Source organism: Salarias fasciatus, chromosome 6 (genome assembly GCF_902148845.1).
Source record: "Salarias fasciatus chromosome 6, fSalaFa1.1, whole genome shotgun sequence".
NCBI lineage: Eukaryota > Metazoa > Chordata > Actinopteri > Blenniiformes > Blenniidae > Salarias > Salarias fasciatus.
Window position 1 is genome coordinate 39847352 of NC_043750.1, and position 18107 is coordinate 39865458.

Here is an 18107-nt window from a genome sequence, read left to right on the forward strand (position 1 = left end):
TTGCTGCTGCAGTCAACCACGAGTCGGGTGACGATTTGAAGCGTGCAGATTATCTGCTCTTTGCTGATGGTGTGATGGGGAACGCTGCAACTGGTTCTTCTGTCTGTCACTCGTTCTGCTGAGAACCACCTGTTCACACAGAGCTGCTGGTCGACTGACGCATCATTAACCCTTTATGGTGGGTTCATTAACATTATCACACCATTAATGTCGAATTAGGACATTTCAGTGTTTTGAGTCTGTGAAAACACACTTTTTTTTCCAATAGGACATCTGTTATGTTTAAATAAAAGACATTTCCATAAATTCACAATTAAAGAGCTTTTTTTCAGGAAAGGTGCTTCACCCAACAGCTGAATATTAATGCTGTTCCTATAAGTTCAAAAGAAACATGAATAAATGCAAAAGTTCCAAAATAAAGGGACTTGTCTGAAGTGTTTCATGCAGTATTATTCATTCATTCATTTATTCATACATCCATCCATTCATTCATTCATTCATTCATTCGGTAGCTTGGTTCTTCTCTCATCTTTTCCCAGATTCAGTAAGTTTTCACTTTAAACTCGACATGGCAGTGAAACTGTGTCTCCCATCGTTCCGGTTCAGGTTCATTAATCTGCAGTTCAACAATGTTTGGTATGGATCATGTGTCAGCAGTGATCTATTGCAGCGGCGGTGTGTTGCGTGGCGGCCGCGCTCCGTGGAAGCGCTCATCGTTGTGGTCATTATATCAGCGAGACTGAGAGTACAATTGATTGTCTTGGTGATATTTGGACTTTCAGCACACCTCGCGTCTCCTCGTGACCGTTCTCGGGGTGGCGAGCGGGGGCAGCCTTATCGATTGGGTGTTTCCGTTGTTAGTACGACAGAAAAACTTCCTGCGAGGAGCGTGTCTCGTCTTTATGACTTCCAGTTGTTTGATGGTTCTTGTTTCTCTTTGTGTTTCAGCTCCAAGAAACCGTGAAAGGAAACTGGACAGTGCGCGATCGCCCCTCAATGGAGACCAGAACGGCATCTTGCGATGGAGGCAGCTACTCGCCGACCACCAAACGGGTACGGAAGGAGGGCTCTGGCGGTCTGGACTCGCTGAGCGGACTCCCCAACAATAACAACAACAACGTGCCCCCATCTCCCCGCTACACCACCAGATTGGACATTAAGCCTTTACTCGGTGGACCCAACACTTCTACCGGAAACAACACTACCAACAGTAACGGCACCCACGTGGGCCGGGGTCCGGACGAGCTGGGCAAGAACGGCGGCAGCCACCTGTCGGACATGAAGCTGAACGGCTCGCTGGACTTGGAGGACAGCTTCGGCCTCCTCAAGGACCTGAAGCAGGAGCCTCTGGATGACGGCGGCGGGATGGAGTCGTCGGACCTCAGTCGCTGTCCACCAGAACAAGCTGTCTCCGACATCAATCTCAACGACCAGGAGGGCAGGAGCTGATCGCCGAACTGGCCAACACCGTGCCCGAGGACGACATGCACGACCCGTTCAACGAGGACTTTGAGGAAAAGAAGGAGGCCGAGTTCGGCCGGCCGGCTAACAATCAGACGCCGGGCCCCCATGAGGCCACGGGGAACACGACGGCGCCCGGAGGGACGGCGCCGGCGCCCACGTTACACCTCCTCCTCCTCAACCCCGCAGGGAGGTCCGCAGGTTCCTATGGGCTCCCACAGGTCAGTACAAGGGTCAATAGCAGGTCCTGTTACAAATGATCGAACCTGTAGCGATACTGCAATAGGAGCATCTTTTCAGTGTCTTACACACCAATGTAACCTTTGGATCTGTTTCCTGAAAGTTATCCCAAAATCAATCATTTCTCTTTGTATTGGTCTTCCTTAAAAACCCATTCATAGCTTCCCTATAATTTGCCCTATAATAATCCAACTAACACACTAACCAGTAAACCATCAAACCACCCAAACAACCAATTTATCATCCAACTACCCACCAATAATACGACCAACCATCCAACAATAAACCAACCAACCATGACAACCAAGCCAACAATATTGAAATAAACAAGAAACCAACCAACAACCAACCAACCACCATAAACCATCTGGCCAAACCAGCAAGTAAGTAACGAATAAGCACCAACTACCCAAGCAACAACCAACCATCCTTGTCTGTGTACTGCCAATTGTGAACAAAATTTGTCCAAAAGCTTTTGGACTTATCTTATTGATCAAACAATATCAACCCACCATTCAACCCATCTAACCAACCAATAACCAACAACCCAACCAATAACCCATTCAGCCAACCACCAACAGAATTATCCAGGCAAACCCATAAACCAACCAATCAACGAACCCGCCAAATAATCCAATATACCTGTGTCAACCATTCTGTGGTTGAAGGTATGGCAGCCACCAATGTAACTGTGTAATTGTTGTACTTTTTGAGTGCTGAGCATATGCATGCCTGTGAATTAATGATGATGATGATGACGATGATGTATCCATGATCTATTAGTATTATATGGATGCTTTTTTTTTTTGTTTTGTTTTTGTCGGAGTTCGGGGGTTGGGGTGGAAGGGGTTTTAGTTGTGTGTGTATTATTGTATTGTTTGTGTGCCTAATAAGATTTAAAAAACAATAATAAAAACACTTTGTTCAAAAAAAAATAATCAAATATACCAAGCAACCAACTCAGCCCATCAGTCAATCAAACTTTCCAACAACCAACCAACCAATCAATAAACTATCCAAATAAACTAACAACGAAGCAAGCAACCAACCAACTCAACCCACCAATATCCCATCCATCTGGAACCAACCAACCAACCAACCAATAAGCCAGCCAACCATAAACCATTTAACCAACCTATAAGCTTATTATTGATCCAAAAAATCTACCAACGGCAATGAAATATAGCTCTCCAGCAGAGGTAAAATATGATAATGTTTGCATAACACATAAACATCAAACAAAAATTAAAGAAAATGTGTTTGTATATATATATAATCTACAAAGTAGCAGTGCTTCCACATACAAGCAAATAAAATGAATTGATGCCATCACAAGCCTCACACCAAGCTGAACTTCTCAGGACATTTACCAGAATATGTAAAAATTGGAAATTTAACCTTCACTGCTTCTTTGAGACAGTTAAATTAGTATTTAATACAGGATTTCTCATTATACAAACAAATGTCTTGCAGAGTATCTTTAATCTGAGTAAAATCCCTTTTTTTTAAAGGTGCTGTATCCTGCTTTTTTAGCTCGTCCAAACCCTATTATTGGCACTAACATGGTAATAGTTTATTTTTTGGTGCTAAGGAAAAGTCTTTTGTGTGAAATAAAAGATTTTCTGCGGCTAATTCTGAAGCCCGGAAGAGAAAACGCTCTGTTTCACTGAAAATCCCACCTCTCCCTCTGTGGACTTTGACTGACAGCGTACTTCAACCAATCGGAGCTTCAAAACAAATACGTCATGTGTTAGCGTCTCTAAGGGTTAGCTTTAGCTCTTTAGCTCTAGCTTCTCTACACGCAAAGACACGTGAAAACGTCTTTTCCTGTTAGAAACTCACCAAGCGTAGACCCTTCAGACTCTTGCTCCTGCTTGATTGTTGCTTTCAGACGATGGTTAAAGTTTATCTCCGTAATCGGAGATACAGAAAGCTGCAACGCTGATTGCCGATGGCCTGCGGGAGGGGGCTCGGGGGAGCCATCTTCTCCTACTGACGTCACAATGGGTTAACAGACCGTTTTCACGGGTACGGAGGGGCTGCCTCTCTGAGCAGCAGAAAAACGAGGAAAGCTCAAACACACAGGCACGAAGGGAAAAAAAAAAGCTTTGGGGGTGTTTTTGATGAGTACATAACTATATAACAAGGTGAAAACATACAATAAGTGAGCTTTGCATGATACGGCCCCTTTAATATAAGATTTGTCAGCCTGCACAATATTAAGTGAAGATATGACATGATGTGAGCGTTTGTTGATGGCTTTGTCTTTGTGCTCTTAACTTAATTTCATTGACAAATGCATAGCGATCATCCATAATATTATGACCAGTTGTCCTATGTTGAACGGCGCCGTTCACTCAAACCTGCATCACCGATCTGACCGGGACTCACCTCTCTTCCTCCTGTGAACAACGCTTGATCGAAACTGACTCCTGCAGACCACTAACAGCCCCTCAGCTGCAGGTTCAGAGGCACTCTGACTCATTTGGCTTGTGGAATTCCATCAGATCCTTAGTTTTCTTTCTTCATTTTTAGCACATCAATTTTTAGGACGGATTGGTGACCTTGGCCCCGAACACTAGCATTTATCACACTGCACAGCATCAGCATTTATAACTGAACATGACATGAACTGATCGCCTGATTGCACAATGTGCAGAAAAGCATTTTCCTCTTGTAAATATGTGACTTTTAATGAAGTTCTCGGCAACAAATTGCAGTGAAATTGACTAAACTATAAACTAATGAACTCAATGCAAGTCACAATGGCTTTGGTTATTTGTTGCACTTAGAGTTGAGAGGAGTAAAATGAGTTATCACAAGGAAGTGTCTATCACTGTAGTAACAATATGGTTATAAAGGCCAAACTCTAAGTAAAAAAGGACAAGTTATCACTAATTATAACAATGTTATATACTGGATAGCATAGTCATCATATTCTTTAAGGATTTATTTTCAAGTCTAATAAACTGCACATAAACCACAGTGTTATTTATTCATTATTACAGTATTGCCTGCAGTTATTACATTTCCAAAGATTTTTTTAAATGCGACATCGATAATGTGATTAAATTATTGGCAGAATGTAATGAAGATGTTTTATTAACCTGTTGCAACTTGTGATATAATTGCCTTTAATTCATTCAGCTATTGGTTGACTGTGGTGGGCTGCAGAGCGGAATGGTACTCACAACCACTGGTGACGGTTTTGTGTGCAGTGTTTTTGCTGGGATTAAGCGAACTCGCCCCTGGTTTGGTTGTTGTTTCCTTCTTCCCTGCTCTCAGGCTTTCGCTGAGCTCAGCTGATCTCCAGCTGCCGTCGTGTTGAAGCGTCCATTTATAGTCTGTGACTCATGGATTTTGTGTGTGTGTGTGTGTGTGTCTGTGTGTTTGGACTTCCTCTCCACAGGTGCGCCCCTCCTCGTCGGGCCCTCAGTTCGCCACCACTGCCACGGGACGCCGCCCCAGCAGCCCCTGCAGCAGTCTCCGGCCGTCGCCATGCGTCGGGCTCGCCGTTGCACAACTGCGTAGCGCGCTCCCCTCAGACTCCCACCCAGGCCCAGACGCAGGCGGTGTCCCGGCCCGGGAACGGATACATGATGAACCCCGGGCCGGGGTCAGCCAGGCGGGCACGGGTCCCGGGGCGGCGGGGGTGGCCCCGGGAGGCCAGCCCGTGGGGCCGGTGACGCCCGAGCTGTCTCCGGCGGAGCAGCTGAAGGCGATGGCTCAGCAGCGCGCCAAGCTGCTGCAGCAGAAACAGCAGCAGCAGCAGCAGCAGGCCGCCAACTGGTCCCCGGCGGGCGCCCCCACCCCCCTACAACTCCGGACCCTTTAACCAGGACAAACCCAACAGCCCCATGATGTACCCACCGCAAGCCTTTAACGCCCCGCAGGGCCCTCTGGTGGCCGGCATGGCCCCCAACAACGGGCCCAAAGCCCCCTGAACAACTACCTCCCTCACAATCACATGGGCATGATGGGGCAGCAGCAGCCGGGCAGCATCAGCCAGAGCGCGCTGTCCAAGCAGCAGCAGCAGCAGCAGCAGCAGCAGCAGACGGCCGCCATGCTGTCCTACAACAACACCAAGCCGCTCAGCCACTTCAGCGGCGGCGGCGTGGACCACATCGGCCAGAGGATGACTCCGCCCATGGGGGGCAACGGTCAGGTCAAGAACCCCATGATGCCTCCATACATGGGCGGGGCGGGTAGGCGGCGGCGGCGGCGGCGGCGCGGCCAGGGGGCGGGGCCGGGGCAGACGCAGGGGCCCATCCCGGGGCAGACGGCCCACCTGAGCGAGGAGCAGAAGAGGATGCTGCTGATGAAGCAGAAGGTGCTGAACCAGAACATGAACTACAGCAGCATGCCCCCACGGGCAGGTAAGAGACGCCGAGGGCGGGAGTCCCAGATGGCCCTGTGGCCTTCGGAGGTTAAAGTTCACCTCAGTTTCTGCTGCTCGGTCATCTGAGTTTTGAAGAAATGTAACCTTATCTTCCGCTCATGCCTACAGTCTTTACAGAGCAGTTAAATTCCTGTTGGGTGCTTCAGATATGTTAACAGGATGGTTCTTTCTGAGCTTCTGCGTCCACCACAGTAACGGCTACCTGTTACTCAAGTCTGTCCAGCATGTCGGGAGAACTGTTTCATTGTGTCTCATCTAAGGACGGGTGTTGAACTACCAGCCTTTGTCTTATATGATGTGATCCGAACCCGAGGCTCCTGGACATGATGGTGTTTTGCTGGTCTGAGCATAATCCGGCCTGTGTGTGAGAAAATGTGTTGAAGGTGTAGTTCTCATGTTGGTCCACTAGTGGGTGACACTGTGGAGGAGAACTTTGCTCTTATCGTCCCTCTACTGAGCATGTGCAGAACTACTGTTTGCCTGCAGGTAATAATTCTCACGCAGTAGCAGCGGTTCCACTGAGTTTCTCCTGAAGATGTCGTTTTCAGCCGTGAGAATATGGTGGACGTTTACTGGAGATAAATCCTGATCATGGCGCCGCGTGGGTGGAAGTCTTGTTCTTGGTGTGGGGTGTCCGAGGCGTCTGGAGAGAAACCAAACCTGCCAGGCTCCATTCCTCTGAAATAAGACTTGGATTTTTCACTGCGGACGGGGATGTGTTTGTTTCCCCTTCACAGAGGCCTTCACAGGAAAGAACCTTTGGATCAATCACAGAACGTCGATGGCTCTTTTAAAAAAATCTTCCAGAGTGCAGCCGGGAAGGTAAAATGGCGGTAGTTGCCCCAGCAACAAGCCAGGGCTGGGAATAGGCATAGGAAAATGGCCTGTCGAGAGTGTATTGATGCCTCTGCAACACTAGCAGCACTGATAGCCTCTCCCCTCCACGCCCCTCTGCTCCTCCTCCTCCTCCTCCTCCTCCTCCTCCTCACACACAGCACAGCAAACACCAAAGCTAAACGGCTCCTTAGCTCATATCCCCAATCTGTCCAGCTGACTGATGGCTCAGATTGTGCCGCTAAGCCGAGCTCGCCGCCGCTGCCGCCCCGAGCCCACCTCGGGCGGTGTGTTTTCCCCGCCGGGCGTCCGTCCTAATCCGGCGGACGGCGTCTTAACAGTCCAACACCTACCGGAGCGAACGTTCGCGCTCCTTCCTGTTTGATGATGTCCTCTGGTCCGCGCTGATGATACGACCACAGTCAGTCAGTCCGTCCCCCCCCCCCGTCTCCCGCCCAGCGCCTCCTCTCTCCTCCCTCTCTCCCTCTGCCAGAGACACTCAGCACCAATAAGGAGCAGATTTATTAATATGAGCCTTTGTGGCTGCTGCCTGGAGGGCCGGCGTGTGTTTGTGTGTGTGTGTGTGTGTGTGTGTGTGCGTGTGTGCACACATGTATGTTTGAGAGCGCTTCATAGATTTAGGGGGACGGGAAGGGGAGGAGGGGGAGGCCGAGATTTATCTGAGCGAGCCGAGGAGAGAGAAAGAGAGAAGGAGGGAGGGAGGGAGGCAGGGGAAGAAAAAAGAAAGGAGAAAGGCAAATGGGGAAAGCGAGAGATTTATTGTAGAGCGAGGATGGAGCATATTAAAAGAAAGTCAAGGGTCTGGAAAGAGAGAAGTAAGTGAGCGATGCAGAGCGTCTGAAATGCAAAATACCCTGGATTTGGGTGTGAATTTCGCCCGCCTGTAATGACTCTGCGAACAGTCACTTATCTCAAATCACATCAGCCACCAAACCTGGGAAAATCTAGGAAAATAACAGTTTGTCCTTCTTGTTTTATGTCAATACGAGCATAAAATCAACAGTGATGGATGATGCTTGAAGGAGCTGCCTCTGATTCTACCCTCGCAGGTCATGTTTAATGCTGCTCAGCCTGCTGTTGTATGTTTGTTTGTTTGGTTTTTTTTTTTTCATTGTTTTGGAGGAGCGTTTCTTCAGAAATCTCTGAAATCCACCAACTGAAAATCCCAGGAGTAATTTAATTGTGTGTGCTGCAGAGGTGGGTCATGTTCAATTGAAAGCCAACTGGCAATATTTATCAGCCCTTTAAAACACACACACAAAAAAACTGGCAATTAGCTCTTTGGTTTTTGGGTTTTTCCAACCATCTGTGCTCAAACTGTAGGCGTGGCGGACGGAAAGCTGCAAAAATCCTCGCGATGTCAAGGTTAGCAATCCTGAAAATGATGGCAGCATATGCCAAACACAACAAACAAATATTTAGGAAGACAGAAAGAGGGAGCCCAGCTCTGATTTTAACCCGTGCATCGCACACACACACACACACACACACACACACACACACACACACACACACACACCACACACACACAACAGATAGAGGGTTTATTGCTGGTATGCGCTGAACAGCTGAGTTTAGCTACGCCACTTCATGAAGAATATCGCTAAGTACTGACTGAACTGCAGTGAATCTTGTTTGTGTCCGCTGTGCGTCCATCCTCTGCTGACTCTGAAGGACTGTGCAATACGACAGAATCGCGATCGATCGTGACTATTTCTAAAAAAAAAAAAGTTTTATGTAGTGATCCAGAGACGGAGAGGTGTCAGCTCTACAACTGCTCTCACCAGAGGTGGAGCGTGGGTCTCAGTACAGAGGGGGCGGAGCATTCTTGACAGGCCCTTATGACAGTAATTTTACCATTCAAACAATCCCTTATGTTACCATCAAACAACACACTAATGCTCACAGCCAAGCAAACCTACATGCCTCAGAAAGCAGAATAAAGTCACAAACCAGTTCACAAACTTGTTCTGAAGAACAAATACACATACGCGCACACACACATACAACTGCAGCCTGACAGGTGTCAATCTCAGAGCGTCCGCTGTCCATGGTGCTGAAAACTCAGATAAAAAGTCACTGGCTAAATCTGTACCATCTTTGATACAGCTTAAATATAAAATGAACACAGCTGGTCTAAAATTACACAATCTATTCAGATAGATATAGACACAGCTATCTATATCTTTTGGAATTCACGTATATTAGAAAGAAAAATAGACTCGGCGGTCTCTAATAGTTGAGAGCAACACAAGGCACATTCAAACAGGCAGGTGTTTAAGACCACAGCATTCTGATAAAGATAATATTTTTGAAGGTTTCACTGACTCACCAATGGCTCCGATGTTAGGTTTTGGGTAGTACCGCTAGCGGCTAGCATAGTGTTTAGCATACTGTTTAACTTCCCTCCAAAGAGTTCAGATCAAGTGCAAAAGAAAAAACTGGTTTATGCCGAACAGCCAATCAGCGCTGGCTTACAGCTCTGATGCATTCATGGACAGTCGTAATGTAACAATTGGCAAATTGGAGCCTACAATCATATAGTATACCTTCTGGCACACACTGCACATTTTATTATAATAATTTATTTACGAGTAAATGTGAACACATCACATGAAACGGGGCCCGATGACCTTGTGGGCCCTGGGGCGACCGCCCTCTTGCCCCCACTCTGGCTCCGCTACAGACTCACCTATTGCCAGCAGCTGTAATCAGGAGTCAGTAATCAGTAGGTGGCGAAAGAGCTAAAGCCTCAGCAGCTTCATGAGGACATCGGGACTTGATAATTGTCTGTGTTTGGATGAAACGAAGCTGGATCGTCTTTTCTTTGTCTGCATTAGCTTGTTTGTACACGAGTCTCCATTAGCCTTTGACTGTGTGTGTGTGTGTGTGTGTGTGTGTGTGTGTGTGTGTGTGTGTGTGTGTGTGTGTGTGTGTGTGCCTCACAGGTGGTGCTACAGTATCAATGTCTCTCGGCTCCATCCTCTCCCTCTCCTGCTTTCTGTGTGTGTGTGTGTGTGTGTGTGTGTGTGTGTGTGTGTGTGTGTGTGTGTGTGTGTGTGTGTGTGTGTGTGTGTGTGTGTGTGGTGTGTGTGTGTGTGTGTGGTGTGTGTGTGTGTGTGTGTGTGTGTGTGTGTGTGTGTGTGTGTGTGTGTGTGTGTGTGGGCTAATCCAGTTAGCAGCTGCTCGGGGAAACTTCAGCCTCGCTCCTCAAAAGCTCGTTAGTCAAGCTTTAATTGTTGCTCCCTCGCTTTGCATATCACCATGACGCTAATTTATGCCCGTTGTCGCGGTTACCGTCGCCACGGCGGTGGATGTCTCGGCGGAGGCAGCGGGCGGGGGGAAGCGGAGGCTCGGTGGAAGACGTGTGAGTGAATGTGTGTGTGTGTGTGTGTGCGCGCAGCTGTGTGCAGCCAGAGGACGGTGGGCGGGTCTCCAGGGCCGTCTGACTGATGATTGGCTGAGAGCGGATTGACGGCCGCCGGCCTCAGAGGAGGAGCGGCGCCGTCAGGCTGATGAATCGGAGCGGGAGGTTTGACCGTGTGTGAAGCAGCACATGTGACGGAGGTGGCACCGCTTTAGCTGAGGAGCTGGATGATAGTCCTGTGAGTCACGACACCAGCCCTGCCACGCACACACACACACACACACACACACACACACACACACACACACACACACACACACACACACACACTCGACAAATAAACAGGCTTTAGAAAAACACCCACCGGCATTCACACTCCGATAACGCTTCCACCTTCTCCACCCCTTGCTCTTTCCAGAGGTAAAACCTCTCATCTTGTTCTCTTCATCTCCATCCTCTTCTGCTGAGAACCTCCACAAGGTCTGCACACACACACACACACACACACACACACACACACACCGTTACGTCTTACGTTCGTGTCAGCTTGTCGTTTCTCTGGTTTTTATGAATATTGCGCAGATAGACAGTAGAAGGTCAGAAACGTTCATTGAAGGCGCCACTTCATCATTTCTACATATTTAGTCACCTTGGCGTCCATTTGTGCTTGGATTATTTTTGGTAGTCAGGCTAAACCTCCTCATTATGTAAAACACGCCACCTGGTGGTGCAAACTGGTACTACAACACTGAACATTGTCCTACTGACCAGGAAATATTTTCGTTTAGAGAAATTGGATTAAACATTTAACAAAAATATGTTGTACGTTTATGTACAGCGCGTTGCTAATTTCAATGTTTTGACCGGCAAGTTTTCATATCAGAACAGTGTGAAGCAGCTTTTATTATTATTGGTCATGACTCGGCTGTCGAAGCTAAACAGCATAGAGCAGATTGACGCACTGTGATTAGTGGCAACGGTCATGTTTTCACTGAACAACATTCATATGATGACAATTAAAAACATACACACATGAAATCGATCTGAGATTAAAGAAATTTAAAGAAAAATCTGGAGGTTTTCGTCTCCCGGGTCTGTCACTCGGCCATTAAATCGCTCCGTCTTCCTCCCAAACATCAATATCGTCGTTAGACGGAGAAACTCGATATCTGTCAGAATCTGTTACCAAGAACAAAACTAACCTGTGTGTGTGAGGAAGAGGATGGTGCTGTGAGGACGAGTCGTTCCTCCCTCATGTCACACACACACACACACACACACACACACACACACACACACTCACTCACAGGTAAACAGGGCTTTACTGGCTCTGTCCCCACTGAGATGCTTCCTGTGAAGACAAACAGCTCTCTGAGCTCCGGCCGTCCATTCTCCCTGCTGTCACCTCTTCCTCCCTCTTCCTCCTCTCTGCTCCTCTTCCTCCCTCCACGTCTTCAGCCTCTCCTGTCCTCATCGCTCTCTTCCTTCCTCGGTCAACAGTGTGTATCGTGTGTGTGTAGCCGGTCAGACAGAGCTGTGTATAGACGGACCACCTGCGGATCTGCTCCTCCTTTCTGACCCGTCAAGACTTCATTTGAACCGCCGACGCTGCTCCAGCGTCTCCGGATCAGACCTGTTTCAGCTTCCTGCAGCTGTGGAGACTCTGCTTGAAAATCGCATTATTTTATGATTTCAACTTAATTTAAAAAAGAAAAATCACACCAGGCTCATTAAAAAAACAAAAAGGAAATAATTAAGAATTAGAAATAAAATAGAATTAAAATGGCTAAAATTACAAAAAAGGTTGATCATGTGAAGAATGACAATAAAATATGATGTAAAAATTAAATCACAAATACGATTACAGATCCAAAACTAAAATAAAACTGCTACATTTGTTTAAAATGTGAAATTGCATATGAAATATGTACTAGTAATTGAAAATTGCCAATATGTTAAAATATATATATATATATATATATATATATATATATATATATATATATATATATATATATATAATGGCTGGCACAGCAAACACAAACAACAAAAGAAAGGCAAAAAGAAAAAAAAAAAAATCCAAAACGAAATTACTGAAACCTGCTTAAAAATGTCAAAATTGTTATCTATTTGGAGGAATGTGCAGGAAAGCTGTCTGCTGCGACTGTTCCAGGGTGTTTTACAGCACAGCATCATCTGCATAAGTGGAACCGACAGAGCGGATCTGTAAGACAAAGAAAGACAGGTTTAGAGAAGATTAGACATTAAAAGAAACAGCACCAACTAGTGGCCTGACATGCAGACTGCAGCACTGATGTCTTTAATGAAAGAAAAATATGAAATGAAACTGTTTCCAGTCGACGGTCGGCGTGTAAACGAGGCTGAATTCCCCAAAAATCCCTGCAAGCCATGGCAATGTCCTGAAAAGGCATGAAGACACACACTGTGTGTGTGTGTGTGTGTGTGTGTGTTTTACACTGTACTGTATGTGCATGCAAGAAGTTGCATAAGATTGCGTGTGTGTGTGTGTGTGTGTGTTTGTGTGTGTGTGCACAGTATACATTGATGGCAGTTTATTATGCAAATGTTCTGAGATAAGACTGGGCACACGTGTGTCTGTGTCTATATGATGTCTGTGCATGTGTGTGTGTGTGTGTCTGTGTGTGTCTGTGCGTGTCTGTGTGTGTGTCTGAACAGCGGGAGAGAAAATGATTCCCAGAGTCCCCTGACTCACACCCCACTACGCACACACGCGCGCGCACACACACACACACACACACACACACACACACACACACACACACACACAAACACACGCACACCAGCAAAGGTGTTTGGTTGGCTCCGACAGCGCCAGAGCAAACACACTGAGACAGACCATCTCCACCCATTCGACACGCCCTGGGGGTGTGAACACAGGGTTGTGGAGGAAATATCAATACTCACCTCCACCAACAGGCTGCTCTTGGAGAGGAGTGTCGCCGTGCGCTCCAGTGTTTATTGCCTCTTTGAGTACGTGTGTGTGTGTCTGTAATCAAGCGCTCCCTGATATTAACCTCATCGGCAGTATTGACTCGCAGGCCTCAGTGTGCAGCAGAGCCGGCCGTGACACAAAGTGTCTGCAGGCACACGCTGTCTGAGTGTGTGTGTGTGTGTGTGTGTGTGTGAGACTGTAAGTATGTGCATATGCAGAAGAGCAGGCACAGTTGAGTGTGTGTGTGTGTCTGTGTGTGTGTGTGTGTAGTGGGGGGGGGTCATTCTTATGCTGTGTCTGTGGGCCAGAGGGAGGGAGGAAGGGAGATTCAGTCAGAAGGCTGAATACTAAACAGACTGCTGTCACCCCGCCAGCACCTCACACACACACACACACACACACACACACACACACACACACACACACACACACACACGCTCTCTGCATGCCAGCTCAAACTTTGGCTGCCTTGCTCGGCTGCCGGTTGCCATGGCAACCATTGCCCACAGCACTTCGCAGCCCAAATCAATGGCAACTCCAAGATGAGGGTAGGCTTTCCGTGTGTGTGTGTGTGTGTGTGTGTGTGTGTGTGTGTGTTTGTGTGTGTGTGTGTGTGTGTGTGTGTGTGTGTGTGTGTGTGTGTGTGTGTGTGTGTGTGTGTGTGTGTGTGTGTGTGTGTGTGGTGTGTGTGTGTGTGGTGTGTGTGTGTGTGTGTCCGTGCGACAGCCTGTCTGCGTCCAAACGTTGCCGGCTATAAGCAGGTTGTACTTGTGTGTGGTTCAGTGATAAATGCGGCATACGGCTCAGCTGCAGATTGCATTAGCAGCGCACTATCAGTGTTGTGCAAACTGGATTTTAGCCTGGAATAAACAGAATGCCTTTATTTCCTCCATCTTTATTTCTACCTTTTTTTTTTTTTTCGAAGACATGTTGAAGACGACGGGTTGGAACAGTTGGCGAGAGGTCAGCGCCTCCTTTTAGACTTAATAATGTGTTTGCCCTAACTCGCTAATCACCTTGTTTGTGTTGATGGCTGGTTATGTGTACGCCACGGCAAGTGACACACACACACACACACACACACACACACACACACACACAAAGACGAACACCGGGGAAGACACAGATGTGACCCCGCCCTTGTCCCCAAAATGCACCCCAACCACCCCATCTGCTCAGTCAGATGCTAACACACACACACACACACACACAGACACACACACACACACACACACACACACACACACACACTCGGATAGCCACTTAGCATTAACAGCAGTCACTACTGTTTGCTGACAGGCTCCAGCAGGTGAACTCGCACACAACAAAAGCAGCCCTGTCTTGTTAAGTCGTATCGTTCACACACGTGTGTGTTTGGACCCGACTGATCCCGCAGGTCTGCCACGGCGCCCCTCCTCCTCCTCCTCCTCTTCCTCCTCCTCTTCCTCCCCCTCGATGGGGAGCTGGGGAGCAGGACAGGCGGAGGTTCAGGCAGGCACTTTGAGGATTAGGTTGAGAATTTTGACTGTGTTTTACAGCCGAGGCGGCGGCGAGTAGTGGAGGGGAAGATCGACTCCTCGGAGCAATTTACCTCAAACGGCTCCAACACAGCTAATCCGCTCTTAAAGGAGCCTAATCCAACAGTCTTGTACCTGATACTGAGAAGAGAGGGAAAGGCGAGTGGCAGGAGGAAGACGGATGCTGACTGTCGGCCGGCCCGAGCTCGGAGTCGAATCACCGACCTGCCGCTTTCACAACCACACACGCCTTCATTTGCAATGAAGTGTGATTGAATCGAGGTTGATTTCTTCTCTGTGGACGATCTGGCTCCTCAGCTGTTGATCAGGCTCACTGTCCTGGCAGCGACGCCGGTCTTTACCCCCCCTGAAGTGATCTGAGCATCTTGATCCTGGTTTGCTTTTGGGTTTTAGGAGCTTCCAAGTCGCAGCTGCTACTGGAAGCGACTCTGTCTGGCACCAGCATCATTAAACACATTTGCTCCCGGCACAGTTTGACAGGCCTTACGAGCCCAATCTGATTTTATTGTCTCGTCTGGGTGAAGCGGTCGCTGCAAGGACAGAGAGCGCCGGGCTGCGCTCCCTCAGAAGATCCAGCTGATAGCTGCTGATCGCCGCTGTGATGGAACATGGCAGGAGTCGTCCTCCGAGCAGCAGGAGGGAAAGGCTCCATTGTTGGTGGTCCGAGAGGAAAACTCTTGAAACTCTTCAGACGTCCCTCTGAGGAAATGAGGACAGTCGGAAGCCATCGGACGTCACACTGGAGAGATTTTAACTCGTTCCTCAACCACAACCACAAAAGAAGCTTTGTAATAAATTTATAACAAACCAGAGTTTGGCTCGGTTGGTGCAAGGCATTGACCCCTGATGAAAGGATTTGCACCTTGAGTGTTGGGCTTTATGTGTGTGCACCACAATTTCTGAAAGTGACTGAGCAAAGCTGAAAACTGCAAGTGACCATTTCCTTTGTTCCTATTTGAAACCTGGAGGCAAACAAAACCAAGCGTCCATTTTTCTCTCTAAACCCTGAAGAGAGAAAAGTTTTCATGGCGGTCTCAGACTGCTTCACACATGACGAGTCAGATCTCCCTTTTCACTCACATTCGATTCAGTTTTGTTCATCTGTCGAGCACCAATCACAAGGCAGAGATGTTCCAACCAGGAGGCGATGCTTCAGAGGAGGAACTCTGACCAGGAACTAACATGGTTTGGTTCGAGGGTCATGAAGAAAGAACGCGACAAACGGCCAGGTAGTCGACATGTTTAGGGCTGATGGGAGCATGAGGCAGCTGCAGATACTGCAGGAAGCTAGAGAGAGACGAAAGACACCAAGCTGATAACACCTACCGAGAGATTTCTAAACCTAGAGCAGCGTCACCGAGAAAATGAGTGACCTCAGTCAATCTGATCAAACAGGAAGGTTTTCAGGAGCTTGATCCAAAAAAGAAAACCTCCTTACAGCTTCTTCTTCAGAAGAGAAACCAAAAGATGGATGGATGGATGGATGGATGGATGGTCAGGTGGTCGGTCGGTCTCGATTCCTTCCACGGCTTTCAACATTCAGTCTGTTTGAAGAACTGAACGTGGAGAAATGTCAGTGGATAAACACAGAGGCGTCTGATCTTGGTGAAAAGGAGAGAAGAAGAGGAGCAGCTCTGTTGTTGTTGAGCGGTGAAGCCGTGTGAGTCACATGCTGGTTTCACAAGAAAACATGGAATAAAGAGAGAGAACATCGGGCAGGAAGGCTCCCGGACCGAATGTTTTTATAGGTCAGAGAAGGTAGAGAGACGGAAGCTGCTTGGACCAGAGAGTGAGCGTAACCTACATACAGCCGTCCAAAGCGTGATGAGGAGCGACGGCGGCGCGGGCGGAGATCAGGAGGCGACGGAGGAGTGATGGAGGAGCCGGAGCCGAGCAGGGAGCGCAGGTCTCTCATTAGAGCTGGGAGACGGCGTGCAGACCCAGAGGCTGAGGAGACGAGTGGAAGGGCGCTCGGCTCGCGTCGCTTCTCTCTTTCCGCCCCTTTGTTTCATGTGTGAAGAGCGTGGCTTTGTGTTTCCTCTGAACTCCTGCTCGGTTCGTACTCTGGATGCTCCCACACCAGTGTCTTCACAGACGAGTACGAGTGTGTAGGCATGGAAATCTGGACTGACGCCGATATCTGATGTCAGTGTTGAGGTTGTGGCCGATAGTTCATATTTACTGACATTGTTTCTGAAATAAAAACATGTCTGTATGATGATTTTTTTAATACCAAAATCAGTGTAAACACTGAATATGACAACAAATATTTCTTTTATTTTCCAGAATTTCCAGTACAAAATAAAAAAAAAGGCAAAAAAATAACAGTGCTAGCTTTAGGTTAAGTTTAAAACCTGTAGCAAGAACCTACATTAATGTTCAGTTTAACATGAAGTTTTTGATCAGGTTAATTTGTTAGTTATGCTGAAGTGACTGATATCGGCAGATATCAATGCTGATATATCGTATATCCCTACAACTGAGCCTGAACTCAGGATGTAATGAGTCACTGAACTCATGATTCAAAGTGATTCATGATATTTTGTCCACAAGATGAATTTTTTGGAGTAAATTAATTTAACCTGCGTCAAATTCACCTTTTTTTTATTCCTGAAGTACGTAAAGTAACTGACCGCAAGGCACCAACTCAGGCACATTCACTTTTCTTTGTAAAAGAATAACTGAAAATATCTTTTGTCTTAACAAAAATCAAATAAATTAACTGAATTTTAAAACAAATCTTACAAAATTAAAATCAAGTTAATCTCTTCGGGAAACAGTCGAAGGCTAACTGCAGCATTTGCAGGTTGTTTTGGGCTCAGTTTGTAATTTTCTCCCCGTTTTCACTGGAAAGCTGACATGCTGCCAGACCTTTGATTCAACACTGGAGGAAGCTTCCTGTGATTCCAGATCACCTGAGGCCAGAATCGTGCCGCCGTCTGCACTGATCGACGTTTATCAAGGAAGGGAAGCGCCTCAAACACAAGATTCTTCCCTCTGCTGTTCGCATTGTTTTAATCTACAGATTTAATTGGTCACACATTTGTGTAAATCTTTAACTGTCTCGCGCTACGCCCCAAGTCGCTGCACCTCTTTCTCCTTTTGTAAATCATTTGAAAGAATCTCTAAACGGCAGGATGGTGTTGGGGACACATGGCGCCTCGCCGTGTTGTATCGGGTGTTTTTCCCTCGTGCCGTATCGGACCCCGTCCTCCATCGCCGACGCAGGAATCGGCGCGTCTCCCGTTAATACAAATGTTCAGACTTGTTAAA

General features: G+C 47.4%; 3 protein-coding genes across 3 annotated transcripts in view; all 3 read left to right on the forward strand.

Annotated features, from left to right (window-relative positions):
- The window catches only part of LOC115390725 (mastermind-like protein 3), a 50884-nt gene extending 49401 nt beyond the window's left edge, over positions 1 to 1483 (forward strand). Inside the window, exon 2 of the mRNA XM_030094706.1 lies at positions 949 to 1483. Coding sequence (XP_029950566.1) covers positions 949 to 1449 — 501 coding nt within the window. The 3' untranslated portion in view covers positions 1450 to 1483. The remainder of the gene's footprint in view (positions 1 to 948) is intronic.
- Positions 1484 to 1552: 69 nt separating this feature from the next.
- Positions 1553 to 5563, forward strand: LOC115390726 (mastermind-like protein 3). The gene is made up of 2 exons (XM_030094707.1): positions 1553 to 1677; positions 5105 to 5563. The coding sequence occupies exons 1-2, from the start codon at positions 1570 to 1572 to the stop codon at positions 5534 to 5536; spliced, it is 540 nt and encodes a 179-aa protein (XP_029950567.1). The 5' UTR covers positions 1553 to 1569; the 3' UTR covers positions 5537 to 5563.
- A 386-nt stretch (positions 5564 to 5949) lies between these two features.
- The window catches only part of LOC115390724 (mastermind-like protein 3), a 64178-nt gene continuing 52020 nt past the window's right edge, over positions 5950 to 18107 (forward strand). The window contains exon 1 of the mRNA XM_030094705.1: positions 5950 to 6077. The gene's annotated coding sequence lies outside the window, so the exon portion shown is untranslated. The remainder of the gene's footprint in view (positions 6078 to 18107) is intronic.